The 23,205-nt window shown below is 38.1% G+C and overlaps 1 protein-coding gene across 1 annotated transcript; it reads left to right on the top strand.

Annotated features, from left to right (window-relative positions):
- Positions 1-5,713: 5,713 nt before the first annotated feature.
- Positions 5,714-20,904, top strand: LOC129235417 (odorant receptor 82a). Its single transcript, XM_054869247.1, has 6 exons — positions 5,714-6,056; positions 6,136-6,319; positions 11,157-11,502; positions 11,570-11,674; positions 16,098-16,250; positions 20,690-20,904. The coding sequence occupies exons 1-6, from the start codon at positions 5,714-5,716 to the stop codon at positions 20,738-20,740; spliced, it is 1,182 nt and encodes a 393-aa protein (XP_054725222.1). The 3' UTR covers positions 20,741-20,904.
- The last annotated feature ends 2,301 nt before the right edge of the window (positions 20,905-23,205 follow it).

The following is a 23,205-nucleotide window of genomic DNA, read 5'->3' on the forward strand; positions in this document are numbered from 1 at the left end:
TACTGTTTGGGGCGTTTTTTGGTCCCAATTTTTTGGCGTTTTTTTGTTGGTGCCTACTTTTTGGCGCTTATTTCCGTTTCCTGGCTAGTGCTTGTGCGTATTAAATATAAAGTGCTATCCATTCCGGCGTCGGATTTATTGGTATTGCCTTGCGGTAATTTGTGCCGTTGCTGCGGTCCAGCAATCGATGCGTTTGCGCGGGTGATAAACGCACGGAGTAGTGCGCGTTGCTGCCACGGTTTGTGACTGGCGTTTACCTACACCGACCGACCCTTCTCCGTTTTTTGTAAATTTTGTCTATTTGCATTCTCTGCAAATGTTGTGAATTTAAATATATATTCTTTCTCCCTCACTCTCTCCCTCATTCTCTCTCAGTTTTCTTCCTCTTTCTTTGTCTGCCTTGAAAGCTTCACTGCTGTTATGTGTACCACGCAACATGCACTTATTTTATATAATATGTGATTGAATTGAGTATACTAAAAATAATTTTAACTCTTCGAAAATCTGTTTTAAATCTCAACGCTGGATATGTACGATTGAGCGTTTGCGTCACAGCCATGTTAGACGCTGGCAGTCAATCAAATTGTCTCAATGTTGACATGCTGCGATAAGAATGCAATAATAAAAGATAAAACATCACGTAAATGAACACTATTACCGCCATTCAATATTAAAATGCATGCAAACCCAACATCAACACGCTATGAATGATGGGTTTGAAATGGGTTTGGGTTATGACATTTGTTTTGACAAGTGACTGGTGCTTACGCTTAGACACGCTAGCGACAACAAACCCAAAATTAAGCTGCGGTGGGAACGTTGCATAAGATAAAAAATTTCATAATCAAACGCAATATTGAAATGAGCAGCACAGAAAACCATTTTTATAACTTCCGAGATCAAACTGAATTGCGTACCGTTTTTGTTAGACCGCAAAGGGATAAAAAATACAGAGTGCACTCAGTAGTTGGGGACTTGCATTACAATAAATTACCGAAACCATTATTTTTATTTTTGCTCTTTTTCAGATAATACCTGGAGGACTACAACTTAACTCAAGAAATGAAAAGACATCCAATTATCGTCGCTAGGTATGCAAATCACACCGATTTAGTCTCTAATTTTCTTACGTGCGCCCGTTTGTAAGTGCGTTCGTGAGGTTCGCCATGAATTGGAAGCGTCAGACGGCGATCCAGATTCTGTTGCAAAACGCAAATAACAGGAGCAGCGTTCTAACACCGCTTCAGATCTGCAGACAGAATTTATTCTACAAGCGCAAGCGATCATTGACGAGGAGCTTTCGAAACCAATAAGCGCTTTTGCGAGGAGGCTTAATGTTTCTGCGGGTCTTATCCGTCGAGTTGTTCATGAATATCTGCGGTATAAATTATGCGCGGAACACAGTCTGTGCGAGACACGAGAACAGCGATTTATCCAATGCCTTCTAAACAATATTGAATATCCTGAAGCACCTGAGAAGTACTTTTTTTCTGACGAAACCAATTTTTACCAAGACCAAATGAACAACCGCTGATATTATCAGAATCACAGACGACTACGTTTCTACTCTAGAGATGTTGCCATTGTCATGTATACCTGCGGGCAAAAAGTAAGGTGAATTTGGTTGTAAAATGAAAAATCTTTATTTATTCTTGTAAATCAATTGCATCCCCTTCGAAATAATCCCCTCTCGATGAAATACACTTATGCCAACGATTTTTGCAATTCCCGAAACATGCCAAATAGTCCATTTCCGGTATAGCCATCAGCACCTTCTTCGATTCAGCTTTTATCTCCTCAATCGACTCGAAACGTGTTCCCCGGAGTGGTCTCTTGAGTTTTGGGAATAGCCAGAAGTCACACGGAGCCAAATCAGGCAAATACGGTGGTTGCGTAACGATATGCGTGGAATTTTTGGCGAAATGGTCACGAAGAACGAGTGCAGTGTGAGACGGTGCTTTATCGTGATGCAAAAACCAAGAGTTGTTGGCCCATAATTCTGGTGTTTTTAGACGAATTGCTTCACGTAAACGACGCATAACGCTCAAATAATATTCCTTATTAACAGTTTGGCCAGGTGGAAGGAATTCATAGTGCACCACACCACGAAAATCAATAAAAACTGTCATCATGAGCTTTATTTTTGAACGACTTTGACGTGCTCTTTTCGGTCTGACCTCGCCTTTAGCACGATATTCGTTTGATTGGTCGGTTGTTTCAGGGTCGTAAGCATGAATCCAAGTCTCATCTCCCGTAATGATGCATTTGAGCTTGTCCTGATAGTCTGAAAGCATTGGTTCACACACATCAACGCGACGACTTTTTTCCAAGAAATTGAGAGTTTTTGGTACCAAACGAGATTTGACTTTTCGTAGGCCCAAATGGTGTTTCAAAATGGTTTTCACAGATCCTTCTGATATTCCGATCATATCAGTAAGGTCTTTAACAGTCAACCGACGATTTCTGGGCACTAACTCCTTCACTTTATTGACGTGTTGGTCATCTTTTGACGTCGATGGTCGTCCGGCGCGCTCCAAGTCATCAACACGTTCTCGACCCTCTTTGAAGTCTTTGTACCACTGCGACATGGTCGAATCACCAAATGCCTTCTGCAACATGCTAAACGTTTCCGCAGCCGAAATTTCATTCCGCAAACAAAATTTGATGGCACTTATCTGCTCAATCAAATCAGACGTTGTAAAAATCGAAAAATGCACTCTTGGTTGTTTGGTAAACACAAGCGTAAATATATTACTGATAATTACATTCACATGAAAGTTGGCCCAGATGTTACTAACAGTGCTGCCAACTCATGAAAAAAATAATATAACTAGAGCGAAATTTTAATCCCGCGAAGTTTGAGAAATAAATTCACCTTACTTTTTGCCTACAGTAGTACATTAAGTTTCCAGCCACTGTTACGGTTTTAGATGTTGTGAAAAACAGGGGACGTCTCATGCCACCACACTTTTTTACTCAAGGCTTACGGGAGAATTCTGCTACATATATCGAGGTTCTAGAGACAGTGGTGAAACGCTTGATTGGATTAATAGCGTAGGTAGTGACAGCTCAAACACCTTTTAGCCATACAAAGCGATGGCGACACAAGATTTGATGGCTGAAAATTTCCATAACCATACAACACCGAACTTATGGCCACCTAACTCCCTAGACCTTACTCCCCTGGATTACTACGAATGGGGCAGAGTGTGGCTAACACTGGAAACCGATACGCATCCTCATCACACCGTTTCTTCTCTCAATGCTGAAATAATACCGTTATGGTCGATATGAATAAGGAGGTTTTTTGGCCTTGATCTAGTCGGAGCTCTTCACTTACTCACCTGGTGCCTGGACCGCGTGTCGTATTCATTAACCCACGCCTCGTCCCCAGTAATGATGAGTTTTATGAATGTTGGGTCAGATTCAGCCTTGAAAATCATATCCTAGGCGATATCAACGCGGCCTCTTTTTTTGCAAGAAATTCAGGTCCGAAAAACTGCTGGGACGAACTTTGAAGCAACACGGCGGAAATAAAAATCATTAACTACAATGTGCTGAACTGATCCATAAGTAATGTTCAAGCCCTCGGCAGCTTTCTGATGGTTATATATCATAGTTTGCGGTTATTGATCAATATTTCTTTCCCTTTATTGATATCAACGGCGTGATCACTATCTCTTCTGACTGGACTCACAATCTCTTTTGAATGATCTGAAGCGTTCATGCCACTCGTAAATGGCTGTCGGCTGTCGGCTAATTTTCTTTAGAGCATCTTTACCGAAACAATTTCCCAACATACCCTATGACCAAAAAGTTCCAGGAAGATGATATTGACTGTTTTCATCGATTGCCAAGGCGTAGTGCACCATGAGTACTTTCCATCGGGCCAGACAGTCAATAAAGAATATTATTTATCCGTTTTGAAGCGTTTGAGAGATGCTGTATGTTGCAAACGGCCGGAAATGTCGGCACATAATTCTTGGCTTTTGCATGATGATAACGCACCATCGCACCGAGCCCAAATTGTGCTGGATTATTTGACCTAACACTAAGTAAATGCCAGTGTGAAAGCACCGTATTCACCTAAAATGGCCAAGTTTTCAAAGTTGAAGTTGCCACTTTTTGCAAGGAGATTTCAGTCGATAGAGGAGATCAAAGAAAATGCGACGAAGTAGCTGAAGGTCATCCCTTCGTCGGCCTACCAGGGGAGCATGGAGTACTGCGTTAAACGTGTCCACATGTGTGTTGCTTCAGACGGGTCATATTTTGAATGAGATAAAATAAATTGGCCCGAAATTTAACTCGGTTTTGTTTTACAATTTAAGGTACTCTCTGATCATAGAGTATCTGAGGTTTTCGCACTATTGTATTCATTTTTAATGCAAGCGCGTTGAATTTAAATCCATTTTTATGACTGTATAAAAAGTTGAAAGGACGTGCAGAGGTTAGGTGGCAGCCTAACAAACGCGAAAACAGAACTCAGATCAGTTGACTTAGGGCGTCACCTGGCGGTTGCTTCGGGAGCTTTTTGATTAAGAACGAAACGAATGCCATCCAGCTGCCATCGGTTTGGCTCAATGCGATTTTTTTTCTGCTTGATCGAGTCAAAAATCACTAACGGGAGCCTCAATTGAAAGGAAGTAATGAAAGGAAGTAAAAAAAAAAATAGGCGGCCGCCGTAGCCGAATGGGTTGGTGCGTGATTGCCATTCGGAATTCACAGAGAGATCGTTGGTTTGAATCTCGGTGAAAGCAAAATTAATAAAAACATTTTTCTAAAGCGGTCGCCCCTCGGCAGGCAATGGCAAACCTCCGAGTGTATTTCCGCCATGAAAAAGCTCCTCATAAAAATATCTGCTGCTCGGAGTGGGCTTGAAACTGTAGGTCCCTCCATTTGTGAAACAACATCAACACGCACACCACAAATAGGAGGAGGAGCTCGGCCAAATACCTAACAGAAGTGTACGCGCCAATTATTTATTTATTTTTTTTTTTTTATACCAAAAATAGAGTTCCAGAAATGTTTCGAGAGCTGGGGATGTATGGATTGCCCAGTGCTCTACGGCTCTCAAAAACACTGTTTTAATTGAATTTAATGTCTCTTCGAACTGTGAGAAATGTTAATGACTGTTATTAGTTCCTATTTTGATTTGTTTTCGTTTTTGAAAAAGCCTTAATTAATCGAAATTACTGTTTGTTCACAAATACTAACAATTTTCTTTGCAACAGAGTTATTATCTCTACCCTAAAGTTATTTCTCACCGTAATTACATCAAAGGCAATAAACAACTTTACTTACGAATTAAACTGTCAACAACGAATCAAAGCGCAATTTCACCCCCAATCAATTTTTTCTTACACCCTATTTCCCCTTCCCTTAATCAATGTCCTGTGCGTTGCTCTTAAATAATGAAATTTTTAATTTACAATTAAATTTTGTAATTACACCATCATTCATGCCATGGCACACAAAACAAGTAATTATCGCATCAAATGTGACAATTAATTACCAGACAATTGTGTCACTTTAAGCCCTTAGATAACGAGCCCGAGCATACAATAGAAGCTTCAAGTCTATTCGATGGCCGTCTCCACTCAATTAACAATCAGCAGAAAGCAAAGTACTTGAGTGCCAAGTGCTTTGACAAACGCAAAAGTTGCTTGAAGTGGTCACCGGTGATTCCCTATAACCGTTGCGCGAATTGCAAACAATGCCCGAGGATTTATTTAGGATACAACGCAATTGTCTGCGCCTAATGGGCCACCAAGACATCTATGATAAAAATGTTGTGCCTGGAGAAGAGCAAAAATCAAAAGATTGCTTTGGCCAATGCCAAACAATAAAGTATGTAATTTTGTTGTTGGTGATGATATCGGCACAATTGCCAATGATGGATTATATTATTTATCATATCGACGATTTGGCACTGGCCACGGCCAGTCTCAGCATTGTCTTCACCAATGTGCTAACAGTCATCAAGACGTCAACTTTTCTGGCTTACAAGCGTGAATTCAAACAGCTAATGACGGAGTTTGAGCTGATGTACGACGAATGTAAGTAGTTGTATGATGCGGTGTAGACGCAGATTTAATTGGCGTTGCATAAATTTCACTCTTGATTTTTGTGGTTTAGTGCACGAAGTGGGCGCCAAACAGTTTCTGGTGAAGGCCAACGTTGGAGCGAAACGATTTGTCCAATTGTATTTCTATAGCGTTTCGTGCACTGGTTTGTACTTTTCCATAAATCCGCTGGTTAGCATGATTTGGGCCAAATTGCAGAGTAAGCCGCTGGTGCTGGAACTGCCCATGCCTATGAGGTAGTAAAGGAAGTATAGCAAAAGCTCATTATTTGTGAATTATTTTTCTTGCTTTGAAGGTGTTTTATTTTAGTTTTACTGCATATATTTATTTGTTAAATTCTTACGCATTTAGAGGTTGTTTCATATTTGGAGCTATCGGAGTGCTTGCACTAACATTTCGTGAAATCTGTCTGAATAGAAGCGGAGGTAGCAAGCCTAAAGTGATAGTATTGTGTGGCGCATCGGTAAAAAAATGACTATCAGAAGTTAGAGTTTATTGACCAATGCAGTGCTTAATGTTATGTTACGTTACGTTAACAACCCTCGGCATTTTTTATATGGAAAAAAACACTTCACGCCATGAGAAAACAAAAATTCTCAAAAATCAATGCGAGTTGTCAGCCACTTCAACTTGCATTTTATTACACCAAAATTCTATGTGCTAGAAATCTGCATACTCGAAATTCTACTACAAGTGATGCAAATTTGTTGAATTTTTTATAATTAGTCCAAAGTTTTAAACTTGGATTTATGAAATTTTTGTAGAAGAATGAACAAGTATATTGTCATAAAAAAAATGTTTAAACAAGAAGGAAATATCTGGGTTTTCAAAACATGCCTCTTATTCCCGGTTGTGAAGTTATTTAACGCACTATACATGAAGTGAGTTCGAGATGGTAAATCATTCCAAACTTTTAAGTGCCATTTATCTTCTATCATTTCCTCTTAGCTTATATATACGCTGATATCTATGGCTATAACCACTTGTAAACTACTCACAGATAGGGAAACCATCAACAAGTTACATACAAGTTGGCAAAACTTCACAACAGGCGGACTAAGCAGACAGACATGGCCGAAATGGAACAGCGGTCGATCAAAAAGCTGCTTAAGATTTAACAGAGAAGCTATAAAAAACATGAAAAAAATATTAACTGGTCATTGTTTAATAGGGTGCGCGCTATAAGGTTAGGACTCCTGTACTATGTCTTCTGTAGACGCTGTCTTAGGACAGAAGAAGAGGAAACAGTCAGGCACCTTTTATGTGAGTGTGAATGCTTAGCTATAAAGATGCTCCGCACTCTTGATATGGCATTTTTAACTGTTGTAGCAGACATAGCGCATCCAAAACTAACGAAGCTTTGCTCGTTTATTAAAGCTACCAGATGATTTGAAAAGGAACCCATAGGGTACGGATAAGTTCCAGTGGTATTACAATGGACCTATGAAAGGTCTAAGAGTGTCACTGCGACAGCCACCCTACCTACCTACCTACCTACCTAGCTTATACCCTATGATCAGAAAGTACCGGCAATGTTTAAATAAAACAAAATTGAGTTAAATTTCAGGCAATTTTTGGTAGCTTCTTCAAAATATAACCTGTCTGAAGCAACGCATATGTGTCAACATTTAACCCAGTCCTCCATGTACCCCTGGTAGGCCGAAGAAAGGATGACCTTCAGTTCCTTCGTCACATTATCTTTGATCTCCTTCCATCGACTGAAATCTCCTTCCCTCCAACTTGGGAAGCAAAAAGAAGTCGCACGGGGCCATATCAGGTGAATACGGTACTTGCACGATGCTATTTACTTGGTGCTTAGCGACTGTGTCTGCTTACTATTGTATGTACGTAGCGTTGCATTTATCGATTTGCAAGCGAGTATTTTTCAAAAATTACCAAAAAAAAGGTTGCCTTTTTTAAAACATTTGGGTAAAAAAAATTTTTTTTTCAGGCATATTCAATTGTACAAAAACTTTAAAAAATCGGCCATGAAAAGGTTTAGAACAACCAAAGATGTTTCGTTTCAAAAAACTCTATACCATAATTTTTCACAATGAAAAAATATCAAAATTATTAAATTTGTTTAAAAATTTGTGAGTATTTTGGGAGTGTTTTGCATTTTAACAATTCAATTTTTAACAAAAAATGTAAAGCAAAATTTAAAAAAATGAAAATAAATTTGGTAAGACGTTAAGAACATGCCAAAAAATTTACTTTAAAAATTATTTTGTTTTGCATTTAAATCATTCAATTTTTAACAAAAAATCAAAAAAATTTCAAGCATATTTTCTCCTGAAAAAAAAAAAAAAAATTTGGTCAAACGTTAAAAGATCCAAAAAAATATCATTTTAAAATTATATACCAAAAGGTGCAACATTGAAAAAATTTCAGTACTACTTACTTTATTTCTAATTTTTTTTTTTCAGTTTCACTGCTTATTATATTCAAGCCAAAGAACAATCCAATTTTTGGAAATACATATGTTCAAAATACTGGCAAATCCTGGAATCGCTCATTTACTCGTTCGCCACCACAGCAAGGCTGGAGTGAGATTCCATTATTTAGTTTCAATATTTTCCAGGCTTGTAATCACGGCAAGAAAAACCAGATGATCCCCTGAATTTTACTTTCACTTAACTTTAAACTTAACTATAAATTTTAAAGATTTCATTAGCTAACATTAAAACATATCAGCGCGAGAGTTTAAAAAGATTCTCTCTCGAGCGGTAATGTGATCAACGGCTTGTTAAAGTGAGCTGTAAAATTATGCGTTTCTTGGGCAAACGGTCCTCCCACTTTTCATTATTTTTCAGACCCAGATTTGTTTCAAGAAATATTGGTTTAGAATGTTCGACAAAAATATGAGCCATTGATTTCTATTACAGCCTTTTAAAGAAAATATTAATGGTAAATGTAATTAAATACGAGTTTTTTGAAATAATTCGAATCAACTTGCCACCAAATAAGGAATACTTCAATACACCGAACAAGCTTAAAAGAGTGACGTTTAGCACTAGAACGGCAGGTGGTTCGACGTTCTGCAGCTCTTCTTACTTCATAATTGCTATATCGCATTCTTGTCGTTTTTGGGCTGCTGTACAGTGCAGTTATTCCAAAGATTTTTGCATGCTCAGGAAAAGATTTGTTTGTGGCATAATTAAGTTTTAAATTACTTCTCTGGGTGTTTTTTAAGATCTGGAAAAAGGCCTTAAAAGTCTAATTTTACGAGGAATATTTTTGTCGAGCATTTTTACACACTAACTCTTTCAGCATAACATCGTTTTTAATCTTTTTTTGAACAGCGGAAAAAACATAAATTTGGGAGGACGCTAGAGGGTTAAAATAAAAATTGAAGTAAGAAATACATTTTTGAGTAATTTTAGTATTTATTTTTGAATGTGTTGTAGAATAAGACTTAAGCCTTTTTTCGAAGAGTCGTTTTGACATACTTTTTTGGAAAAATTTGAAAAAAATATATGTGAATAATTCCACTATCTCTTTTCCAATATTTTGTAGAAGGTTTCAATGCATTAAATCCCCCATCAAAGAACCATTTTAACCTTTTTTTTAATGTTTTGAAAGAATGTACTTAGGTCGTAGGGTTAAAATCTTATGTTAAAATAAAAAATAAATATTTGAATAATTTTACTCTTACTTTCCTAAAACTTTGTAGAACATTTAAAGGAATTAAATCTCTCATGAATTAGTCGTTTTGTCCCATTTTTTTTGAAAAGTTTAGAAAAAATTTATTAAGAATTACCAGGAGGTAAATTTGTGTTAAATTTCTCTTTAATGGCTGATTTTGGCCCGTTTTCACTGAAAAGTTTTAAACAAATTTATTTATGAGGTCCATAGAGGGCTAAAATAAATTCCCCAATTAAACAAATTATTTTTAAGTAATTTCTCGATTTCTTTTCCAACATTTCAAGGCACTAAATCTCTCAAGAGTGGGTCGTTTCGACCCGTTTTTATTTTAAGGCTTTAAACAAATTATTTAGTAGGCACCTAGAGGGTTAAAATATAAGATTAATCTGAAATAATGCTTTAATACTATTTAAAAGCTTTAATACAATTTTATAGGTCGTTTTCACCTTTCTTTAATGAGGTCCCTATAGGGTTAAAAAATATGTATTTTTGAGTAATTTCTTTATTTATTTGCTAACCTTTGAAACCAATAAATCTCTCCTGAATGGGTCGTTTTAACCCGTTTTTATGAAAAAGTTTTGAAAATATTTATTGACATTTCCAAGAGGGTTAAAATGTAATGTTCGGATAAGAAATGAAGTTGCCAGTAATTTCACAAGTAAGCCCTTTAACCCTCTAATTCCCTCCGAAATCCAGAAAAGCTGCTTAACAACTTCCATTAAGAAGCTAATTTTACAATATAGGAGTAATTTTTTTTTTAACTACGAAAAGCGGGACAGAGCAATCGAAATATTCATAGCTTAGAAGTGTTTACCGCAAAGGCTTAAAGTATCTCGAAGATCTTGAAGTAATATTGAGCTCTTTTGCTAGAAAAGTTTATGCCAAAAAATAGCCAAGGATCATAGACTACTAGGTTTGCTATTTAGCTATGGTGAAAAAGAAAATTTTGAGGGGAACTTTGGCTGGCACGTCACTCGGCAGCCGAATTGTACCCGCTGATTTCACACTCGTCATATCAGTCGTAGTTCAGACGAAAACCAATTGTCATTGGCTAATTTTTTTCATATATCACTTATGCAGTCTTAGTTTTTTCGTAAACAAATTGCTTCGTGTACACAAGTGAGGACTGTCCATCAGCCAATTCTGCTAAGTAGCTCTCCTTTGATATCTTTTCACCAAGAAAAAGGGCATTAAGTTTCCCTAAAAGTATTTCTGTGCGCCATTGCTAAAGAATAAGAGGGACTAGAAAAATATTTCTTATAAGAATTAGAAATTTTGAAAATTTAATATCTGATAGAGTGAGAATAAATAACATTAAATTTTTTTCATATTTTTATTATTTTTTAGAAGTTGTTTTAGAAAGCTTTCTAGGCAATTATGTCATAAGTTAAAAACACGACTTTACTTCGTTAAATTATTTTTTTTCAGATTCCCTTTCGATTTCGAGTCCACACCAGGCTATCAATTCGCCTATGCCTACACGATTCTCATCACTTTTATGGTGGTGATGCATGCCACATCAGTGGATGGCATCTTTGTTTCGTTCACCAACAATCTGCGTAGTCACTTTCAGGCTTTGCAGTATTTCATAGAAACAAATACGTTCGACAAATCGGATGCCCTCCTGCAGCAGGAGCTTCGCGTCTACGTTCAGTATCATACGCGGCTGCTGGCGCTCTCCGAAAACGTACAACGCATATTTAAACCCATAATTTTTGGACAATTCCTGATGACGTCGTTGCAAGTGTGCGTCATCATTTATCAGCTGGTTACCGTGCGTCGTTTTCTCTTTTTTACTTTTTACTTTTATATTTCTATTACCTTGATTTTCGTTCTTGCAGCACATGGGCGTTTTCATGGATATGGTCGTCTACTGCACATTTCTAAGCTCTATTTTACTACAATTGCTGATTTACTGTTATGGCGCTGAGTTTCTCAAAATTGAGGTACAAATTTTCTTTTTGCGCACATTTTTGTATGTACACCTGCGTTCACAATAATTGCAGCGCGAAATATTGCAAAGTATTGACTTTTTATTTATTTTTTATTTAATAACTCTTATTTATTTTTAAATCATATAGTTTATATTACAACAAAAACCAACAAAATTAGAGTTTAAAATTGTGCATAGGACTAAAAGAAATGAAAAATTTTTAATCAGATTCTTTTGAGAAATTCTAGATATTCAGTTTTATTTCCCATTGAATTTTTGTATAACAAAGGGCAAGTATGAAAGCCCTTCTAGTCTAGCGCAAGTGCACTCGCCTGCCATCCCAGAGGTTGTGGATTCGAATCCCACGTAAAGCACGGTTGTCGCACTTTCTCAAATTGACCTACTTTCTTTGTTTCTAAAACAAACAAAACAAAAAAATCATCTCATTTGTCAAACCCAAAAACGTATCCTTTTCAGCCTTACTCCCGCACAATAGTCAGCGCATTATTTTCATTGTGACTGCTAAAACAAGTAAAAACAAAGAAAAACACATAGTTACACATTGCATCAGTGGCGCCAGCAAGAGGAAGCGTGCAACCGCGGTAATACCGCAGACACACCAAACATTTAGCGAAGTCCTCAACCATCTGCGCTATCCCTCTGGCAGAAAAATGTGAAACACAGATGGCGCTCCAAGCAGTTAGAAGGCGTTCCTAAGCAACGACAGGTGGGCATTTCCACCACTTAGGACTGGTAGCGGCAGGCTAATCACCTACTCTTTCAGAAATCAAAATATATTAACGAAACCAAAGCAAGATTGAGTCTTCTCGAAGCGCTATGCTCCGGAAAGGAGTGAGCAACGAAAAAACAAAAAATAAAGCCTATAGGCAAGACAAACGCGGAACACGGCTAAATGAACTCACGCGCGTGGCCACACAAGCCCAAAACATTCGTTTGCTGTATGATGCCACTCGGAAAATGTCTGCAACCTCTTGTGAAATAACGCGCCCCATCAGGGCAAGAGATATAGCGCTGAAGAGAATATTTCAGTGACATTCTGAATCAAGAAAGTGGCTTAGATGGGCCTTTATGTCACAATTCTTGCTCCCCGTCCAAAATATGTTCTTCTCCGCCAACCGCCACTGCCATAAAATCCCTAAAATGCAACAAGGCTGCGACGGTCTTCTAGCGGAGGTTTCAAGGCTTGCCCAAAACAGACTGCAAATCTTCTTCAACCTATTTTTCTCCGATGATTGGTTACTAGGCATCCTGGTGGTACAGCCAAACAAAGGCAACAAGGCGGGCGGCAGCGACAGTCCTCCAGCAGAGGTTTTTAAGGCTTGCCAAGAGTGGACTGCAAATCTTCTTCACCCTATTTTTAATGCTATCTGGGATGAGGAGAAGCTCCCCGATGATTGATGACTAGGCATCTTGGTGATACTGCCAAAGAAAGATGACCCGTGGTCCTGCAAAAATTATAGGGGAATAGTGCTGCTGTCATTAACGTCAAAGGTCCTGTCTGGTGTGCTGATAAATCGCATCAAAATCACCATAGAAAACACTGTGAGGAAACAGCAGGCTCTGTGTATCATTGTGGAACAAGCACACGAATGGCAGACAACCCTCCAACTGACGTGTGTAGACTAGCTTTTGATAGCGTATCTCGCAACAGAATACGGAATATCTCGGAATATCCCAACGAAATTGGTTACGCTCACTCGCGCTCACTATAACAACTTTAGAGGAAAAATTTAGCATAATGGCAACTTGTCCGTAAGTACATATACCCACCAGTACTGGAGTACGACAAGGATGGCTTTTGTCTCCGTTGTTATTCCTCTATAGTGAGTGATGATATCCTAAAAAACTGCATCGAGGGGAAAAAAAGAGGTATTCATTGGAACTTTCACGAGCACCTTGAATGATATCTACTTCTTATCCGTCAAACAATGATCTACATATAATGGTTCGTTCTCTTTGAATAATGATCAAATTGAGAGCTTAGCCACTTTTTCATATTTAGGCATTGTCATAGCCACTGAAGATAGGGCTAAGTTAGAGGCTACCGCCAGAATAAGTAAAGCAAATGGTTCCTTCGCACAACTTTGTTTAAAGGGTGGTTAAATTTCAAGGGCCGATGTCAAATGTGCACCCCACAAAAACGTCAAGTTTTTTTCTGCATTTCATTTAACATTTTTCAAACTCAGATTAATTCAGTTTGAACCATGTAAATATACACACTCGAGCAAGGCGTTAAAGTTATTCAGGCTTATTATGAACACGGCCGTTCAAATCGAAATGCATATCGCGTACTTCGTGATTTTTTTGGTCAATTTAATCGTCCAAATGTGCGTACAATCGGAAAAATTGTGCAAAAGTTTGAGCAAACTGGGTCTGTAGGAGATGTGAAAACATCAGTGCATGGTCGTACAGCTCGTACTGCAGCAAATATTGCTATAGTGTGGTTGAAGAGCCATCCATCTCAACTCGTCGTCGTGCCCAACAATTGCACCTCTCACGCTCGTCGTTGATGAATATTATGCATAAAGACTTACATTTACACGCTTACAAAGTGCAATTGACTCAAGAACTAGAGCCTCATGACCATTTCAAGCGTCGTCAATGGTCCTGCCTCCAGGAAATGGCAACAGTGAATGACCAATTTTCGAAGAAAATCATCTTCAGTGATGAGGCACATTTTCACCTCAGTGGATTCGTCAATAAGCAGAATGGCCGCATTTGGGCGAATGATAACCCAAGAGTGATTGCCGTAAAACCAATGCACCCACAAAGAGTAACTTCTTGGTGCGGTTTAGGGGCCGGCGGCATCATTGTATTTTTTCAAAAATGAAGCTGGTCAGGCAGTTACTGTGAATAGTGTTCGCTATCGTGAAATGATAACGAACATTTTATGTCCCGAATTGGACGATATGGATGTGGACGATATGTGGTTTCAACAGGACGGTGCCACTTGTCACACAGCTAACGAAACAATGGCTCTTTTGCGCGAAAAATTTGATGGCCGATCGCCGTCGCGGCGATGTCAATTGGCCGCCAAGATCATGAGATTTGACACCGTTGGACTTCTTTCTTTGTGGTCATTTGAAAGAAAGGGCGTGCGTCGATAAGCCAGCAACAATTCAAGAGCTAAAGGATGAGCTAATTCGGCACATTAACGGCATAGAACCTCAATTATGCCTCAGCGTCATCGAAAATTTGGACCATCGGATGGAGGTGTGCCACCGAGGCCGCGGCTGTCATTTGGCCGATATTTTGTTCTATCCGTAATTGAGCTATACCAATATTATCATAATAAAGAGAATTGAGAACAATTTTCTAAAAAAATTGTATTTTATTCAAAATCAACACCAGCTCTTGAAACTTAACCAGCCTTCATATGGTCAGCGAGTATCTTCGGTGTGCACAGCTCCGAATTTTCAAGTCAAATGTATTGTCGGTGTTCTTGTATGGCTAAGAAACCTGGCTTACAAACATCCGGATTGTGAGCAAACTTCAAAACTGGGAAACAGATGTCTGCTCAGGATATTGAAGATACAGAGGTCCAATACCATAAGTAATGACTAGTTTTACGAACGGAAGGAAAAGTTTACGGATAGCTGACTTGATAAATCAAAGAAAGTCGAGCTGAATTGGTCATACGCTACGCAAGGACGCAAGTGAAATGTGTGGCGTGGCTGGAACCCATCAGGTGCCCGTAAGGTTGGTCGCCCAAGATGTCATGGAACGGTGCAGAAGGAAGTCGAAGAGTCTGGAAAAGAGTAGTACGAAATTAAGCTATTGGCTAAGAACACAACAGGATGGAGATGCTTTATCGCGGCTCTGTGCTCCAATGGGAGAAACAGGGACTGATGATGAAGTGGCTCAAAAATTGCCTTGATTTTTAATATATTTGTTTTGCTAGGTGCAAAGACATTATAGGGGGGGAAAAATAAGAAAAAAATATTATTTCTTACTATTTACTACTTTAAACTGCCACAATATTATACAAGGTGTATCAAAATTAATCAGCCTATCGGAAGATTTATAATTTCTGGAAATGAAGTCATACGTCAATCATATCTGACACTTGTGAGCTGGCCAGCTGCAGTAGACAAAGAGACAAATAATGGAGCGCGTAAATACCAAATAAAAATTTCCACCACTTAAAATCATTTTTTTTACCCTGCACCAAAATTGAATTGGCTAAAAAACTGCATAACCAGAGATTTTCTAAATATTCTAACTAGAAAACGTGTCGCGCTGCTCTTATTGTGAGCGCAGCTGTATGTACATGTGAACATTGGTGTATTTGTATAAATGTATATATGTAGGATCGTATCTGTGTATGTGTGTATGTATGTATCGCTTCTTCGCAATTTCATTTTTCACCATTATTAAACGTAGGAATTTATTACTTTGTATGCCTTCACTTGCAGAGTTCGGCTGTCGGTACGGCTGTTCAAATGTCGCAATGGTATAATTTACCGCCTCGCCATCGTCATGTCTTGCGGCTGATTTTGTTACGTTCGCAGCGTGAGATCATCATTAGGGCGGGCTTCTATGAGGCATCATTGGCCAATTTCATGAGTGTAAGTAGTGGATATACGAGGGGAGGTCAACATGTTTGTACAATTGAGTGGTTGAAAAGGGAAGGGGGGTATTTTTCTAATTAGGCTTTTTCCTACTGGCAACTTAATGCAACTACTTAAATACTAGGCTTCGGTATTTTGCTAGGCCCCACCAGCACATCAAGCTGGCAGAAAACCTCAGCTATGGAGAAAAAAACAAAGTTTTAAGACGTGAGTAGATTGCTCATCAAGACACGAAAACCAATACAGACTCTTATGGAAGAGATGCCATCTGTTTATGAGGACTCTCGAAGAGATAGCTGTACAGTATTTCTTCAAAGACGGCATTCCAGCAAAGTAGAGAGTCAGTTGAATACGATTAGCGTGCAGGACAGCCTATTCGGGCGGTACGCTCTGACAGCTTTTGCAGAAAATGACGAAGAACTCTCTCAGGAAGTTGCCCTTTCTTGGGAAATTTTTTCAGAAAATGTCGAAAAACTTTCTTTTGAAGATGTACATTTGAGGAAAAAATTATAGAAGACTAATCCGCAACCATTCTGAACATTCCGTGCTGTCTTCTTGGCGTGTCTATGGCCAGCGCTAGATTTGCGCCGAGAAGACTTACACCGTTTCAGAACAACGGTGGGGCGACAAGAGTTCACACGAATTTTCAAATCTATGTGGTGAGAATAGGAATGAATTTATGAATCGGCTTGGTACCGAAGACTCATATTGGATTCGTCTCTACGAGACTGCGTCGAGCCGCAGGAGTCTATGTAGTGAAAAAAGCGGCAGCACTGGTATTAAAATGCGCAAGTTGGGACAGCTCGGCCAGTAAGATATTGGCTGCTGTTTTGTCAATCAGAAGGAAATGACTATGAAGAAAAATTATTACAAAAAAATTCTAAAACTCTACACTTGAAAAAAATCAAAAGCTGATTCTTCAGAAAAAATAAGCGGAAAATCGGCTCTAGGTGTACTTATTTGGACGCTAGCTACAAACTCTGCAAGACTGTGCCGTTTTAAAGTACTTAAAGTTAAAGCTGCAGTTAGTGGTACCATAGACATAACACCATAGCCGTAACCATAACCTTAGCCGTAACATTATACCATTTGTCGATTAGTGATGCCGTAACCCTAAACTGCTGATATTGAAGTAGAATTAATACCAACATTTGTATTTGGTCATAAAAGCACGGATAATTTTCCACTAAGTCAATTAATTTTTCGTCGCTCATTTCTAATATTGAAGTTTTTATCGCAAATAGGAAAACAAATGTGAAGTATTTCACAGCTGCTTACAGTTACGGGGAAAATCAAAATTTAAAAAGTGCATATGATTACTGTTATGGATATGGAGTTATGATGCGGCACCTATAATCGTTTACAGCAGTGCCCATACGGTTATGGCTAAGTACGAGATAAGAGATACCACAACCTTAATCTCTAGTATTAACCATTTCTAAAATGCAGCAACTATAGAAAGATACCCACAAGAGCAGTGACGAGGAAATTAGTTATTTACTCATTAATACAGTCCAGTTCACTTGATTAGAGACACTAATTTTTATGAAAGAAAATAGTTATTAAAGCAGCCATCTTTGATCTAGTAATTCAAGGCTTTCTGATAATTCGTGTGAAGACTGTACTTTGCTCAAAAATAAATATGCATAAAAGTATTATTCCATCTAACGGTATTTCGCAGCAGTAAAACTTCAGCAGCTGTAACACTGTGCCTGAATTATTGGTTCACTTGAATAGAGGCACTTACCAAATAATGATAAATTGGAAATAGGGATTTTTTCACATTTATTATTTAAAGGCTAGTTTTTGCCGTCACCTTGTTTACAAATTTCTTCGTAAATACGTTCATGAATGAATTTGTAAAAATTCTTCAGATAGCCTAATGACATTTCAGGCCAGGCCATCTCAATGATCCGAATAAATGCATTTTTGTCTTTAAATTGCTGCCCATTCTCATAAACCTTACGAGTAAGCATCTCCAAAGATTTTCGATAATGTTTAGATCTTGGGAATACGGTGGCCAAGCTAAAGTTTCAACATTGTGGGACGCAATCCAAGTGTGTACATGTGCATTATCCTATTGAAAGATCTAATTAATTGGTCCAAATGTTCCACGGATCTCGGTAAAAGATGGTTTCGAGAGTGCTTTATAGCTGTTTCAGGACATTTTGTAGTCTACAGTTTTCAATTCGAACGCGCCATAGTGCGATATTTCTTCTCATACCATAACATCACCTTTACGACTGTGGCGTCGACTCAAGTATCTTTCCTCCTTTCTGAAGTCATGGAAATTGTAATTGTATCCATCTGGCCCATCCGGATTGACCTTCCTTTCATCACTAAATACTACAGGGTGGGCCATGTAAAATTTGCTTTTTGAATCGGCTATAAAAAAAGCTAATCAATATTTTTTCAAACTTTTTTTTTTAAAGATTGAACATTGTCATTAATGAATGAAAAATAATATCGTTCAAATGACTGCCACGACTGGCTTTACAGTAGGCCATTCGATCAACCCAATTTTTAAGCACAGTTTGGAAATAGGTTTTTAATATTTCCCAATTTTGTCCAAGCGTATAGCGTCCCATTTCGTAAATGTCAAACCTTTTTTTTTGAGAATGGTAACGCGAATGACATGTCAAATGTGTTCGTAAATTATTAGGTGGTTCAAAAAGCAAATGCTATATGGCCCACCCTGTACATTTTTCCATTCAACGCGGTCGTTATTTGTAACAGAAATTTATTCAAAGGTGCTTTTTTTTGCAATTTTTCTGCTTCAGCATTTTTATGCTTTTAGATGTGTAGCTCTTCGAACAGTGGATTTGCTGGCTGCCACATTTGCCATTTCTTTAATTTTTGCTGTTGGAAGGGAGGAGTTGGATGCAATGCTAAGGATTTTGCGGATTCCCTTCGATGTCAAAGCCATCACAGTTCTGCCTTTGCAGTTCTTAGCAGAGAAGGCCCCTTGGACTTCGACCAATCTTTTGGGAATTTGGCGATTTGAGATCAAAATATCGATTTGTACGTTTTCGCTATCTCTTATACCTTTCTACTTTTCCATTTTCTTATAATTAAGAATTTTTAGACCAAACACAATGAATGCTTAAAACATCGATCCCTTTTCACAACTTTAATGATCAAATAATGTAGGCCTCTAATCAAGTGGACCAATAAATCAAGCAAATATTGCAACGCTGAAGTTTTTTTTTTTTTTATTAATTAATTGGCGCGTACACCCTTTTTGAGTGTTTGGCCGAGCTCTTCCTCCTATTTGTGGTGTGCGTCTTGATGTCGTTCCACAAAGAGAGTGACTTACAGTTTCAAGTCGACTCCGAACGGCAGATATTTTTATGAGGAGCTTTTCATGGCAGAAATACACTCGGAGGTTTGCCATTGCCTGCCGAGGGGCGACCGCTATTAGAAAAATGTTTTTCTTAATTTTGGTGTTTCGCCGAGATTCAAACCTACGTTTTCTCTGTGAATTCCGAATGGTAGTGACGCACCAGCCCATTCGGCTACGGCGGCCGTTGAAGTTTTACTGCTGCGAAATACCGTTAGATGGAATAATATTTTGCTGGACGTTTATTTTCGAGCAAAGTACAGACTTCAATTGAATTATTAGAAAATCTCGGATTAAAAGATCAAATACTGGTGCTCGGCTAACCATTTTCTTCCACAAAAATTACTGCCCCTAATTCAAATTTTTGTCACCCTATATTATCAATATTTCAGTCTCAAGAATGAGAGAAAAAAAGTTTGTCGAGATTGAATCCGAAAAATGAGCGTATCTTTGCGATGAGGTAATCCTAGATGAGTTGTGTGAGAGAACTATGAGCGTCAAAATAACGAACTGTTTTAAACAGAAATCAAAAGTTTTAAGGTTAGATTAATATGAGGAAAGTTAATAGAAAAGGAGTGGCAAGGAAAAAACAAAAACAAAAGCAAAACAAAAATGAGAAAAATAAAATTAGGAATTACGCCAGCTGAATAGCTGTCAAAAGTAGGACATCCGCAAACTGCTTAATTCCCTGAATTATTGTACAAATTTAGTGCTTATAGACCAATATTCACTTCGAATACCTGAAAAATCGATTTATGGACATAAACTTTAAAAAAGGACCATCGAACAGGATGAAAAAAGACTAGACCCGGGTACCCAACCGAAGGTTTTGAAAAAGGTATCCAACGGAGGGTTAAAGATCTACACAAAACATTTTTTTTAATGTCATAAATATAAATTTTATGAAAAATATGAGAAGTTGATTTAAAGAAGAATTCCTGTATATAGCGCAGGGAATTAATAATTAATCCCTCACTCAAATTTCACTCCTTCCTCTTCATTTCGCGAACTTTTTGAGCCGCCTTCGTAAATGCATAAGTTCTTCTTGCACTAAATTTTGTGGCAAGTTAGTGGATAATAAATATTTTAACTGCAGATTTTGAAAGCCGCCATGTCGTACATCACTTTCATACAATCCATTGAGTAGAGTGAGCCATAAAGCAGTTTTCAAGCGATTGCGGAGTGCAAAAGCAGAGCAAGGACTCAAACTCTAAGCTGTGCATCGTACGATCTTTTTATTTATTAAAGTTTTCACGAATCTTTTTGTAGTATTTGTTACACTTTATAATGTCAATGCAACATAATCGTACAACTACACAAAGCACTGCTACAAATGGCATCCATTGCTGGTTTGGGAATAGTCAATTTTTTGCACGCACACACACCACCACACGCCTATTTGGAATAAAAATATGTAGCAATAAATAAAACTGAAAATTTGTGCGAGTTTATTTGCGGGGGGCTGATTGTTGAGAATATCGACTTGCGTTGGTGAATTGTAGCCAAAAATGCAACGTGGAACTTTGTTTGGTCATTCAAAGTTCATTCATTTAAATAGCAAAAAAAAAAAAACGAACATCGCTGCTTTTGGACGAATTTGACGACAATTTTTCAAGCAAAGTCGACCTCATTTTGCGCGGCATTTGTATATTTTTGGCACAAGCTCCCAGTAGCAAAGGTGAAATGCCTCGAATTGGGTTGAGAATTGCGTCTTCTTCATTGCATACTCTCTAGATGCGTATTTCCTGTACTTAAATATGAAGAAATACAGTGAGTCACAGTCAAAGTGAGCCACCAGTTCCTAGAAGATATATCTTTAACTAACTTTTGTAATTATTTTCACACATCCTTTTTTTTTGTGAACTTTATAAAGTCAGTATGCTTGCCTAATCTAACTGTATTTTTTATGCTTGTTCGCTACCGAAGTAAGAGTAATAACGAACAACTTAAACGATTAAACAAATTTACGTCACACTCAAAGTGCGCCACCTAATATTGTTTCTGTTAAAATAACGCGATATGTAGTAATTTTGGTAATTAATTTTTGCTTGCATCTTATTCTCAGTGCCTTAGTTGCTTATTATCAAGCGGGTAATAAAGATGGGTCGACAAACAAGTGTTGAAATAAGGCAGTTAATAATTGATCTGTGCAAAAAAAGAAAATCCCAAAGAAAAATTTCGGAATATGTAAATAAAAGTCGAGGAACTGTCCAGCACATCATATATCGCTTTACTAGAGGAGGAACAGTAGCAAAAAAGCTGAAGAAGAGCAAAAAAAAGCGTTTTGCAGATAGGAACGAGGCGTTTATTGACCGGGAATTAAAGAAAAATCCTCACCTTAATGCTCCGAAATTGACGAAGGCGATTAAGGAGCAATTAAATATCCACGTTAATCCCGAAACTGTACGAAGGCTTTTAAGAAAGCATGGTTATAATGGTCGAACGGCCAGAAACAAGCCATTTATTAACAAAAAAAAATTTAAAAAATAGGTAAGAGTATGCACGGAAATATGTTCATAAGGATACGAGTTTTTGAGACTATAATAATGTTTTTTTAAGTTCTATTTACAGACGTAAGTAAATTTAACTTATTTGGCTCTGACGGTAAGAGGATGGTATGGCGTCAAAAAAACTGAGTTTCAGCAGAAAAACCTCACTCCCAGTATAAAGCATGGTGGTGGCTTTGTCATGGCTTGGGGCTGCATGAGAGGTGGTGGAACTGGAAACCTTTAACATATTCCAGTCATACAGGGTGAACGATATGAAGTGTTACCAACTTCACACTGCCTGTATCTGCTGGAAGTGGAAGAAAAATGGCCAAAGAACTGAAAATATCGCAAGAAAGCATTCGACGCATATTGAAAAATGAGTTCAAGGTCAAGGCTTACAAATTCCAATAAGCACACGATCTTTCACCCCAGCATAAAAAAGTTCGGTGCGAAAGAGCAAAGGAGTTGTTGCGCTTGCTCGAACGTGGCGAATTTCCTAGCATTGAAATTCTCATACGAGAATTTGAGCCTACGTATGGCCACTCGAAGCAATTTCCCATCGCAAGTAATGGTTTGGGCCACAGTGACCGCTGATGGACGCTCTCCAATCGTTTTTATCGAGCCTGGTGTTAAAGTGAATGCGACTTATTATCAGGAAAATGTTTAAGCAGCTGCTTTAGAGCCGTAGACACGCAAACATTTCGGTCGTAGACCATGGACGTTCCAGCCGGATTCGGCACCGTCTCATAAAGCTCGTGTGAACCGTGAACCAAGAATGGTTAGAAAGTCATGTTCCACACTTCATTTCGAATTTGCCAGACGCAAATCCGATGGACTATTCCATCTGGTCCATTTTGGAGAGCAGGGACTAAAAAGGACCAGTATGGATGCGCTGAAAAAAGCGATTATACGAGAATGGGCTAAAATACCTCAAGATCACATTCGTGCAGCATGCAACTTATTTGTTGACCGTTTTAAGGCTAAAGTCAAGGCAAAAGGTGGTCATATCGAGCTAAAGTGAATATATGTATGTTAAAATTGTAATCATTTTTGAACAATTTTGTCCTTGAAATCAATAAAAACTAATATCACACAAAAAAGCTATGGTGTTTTGAATAGGTAA

Source organism: Anastrepha obliqua, chromosome 1, assembly GCF_027943255.1.
Source record: "Anastrepha obliqua isolate idAnaObli1 chromosome 1, idAnaObli1_1.0, whole genome shotgun sequence".
Taxonomy (NCBI): domain Eukaryota; kingdom Metazoa; phylum Arthropoda; class Insecta; order Diptera; family Tephritidae; genus Anastrepha; species Anastrepha obliqua.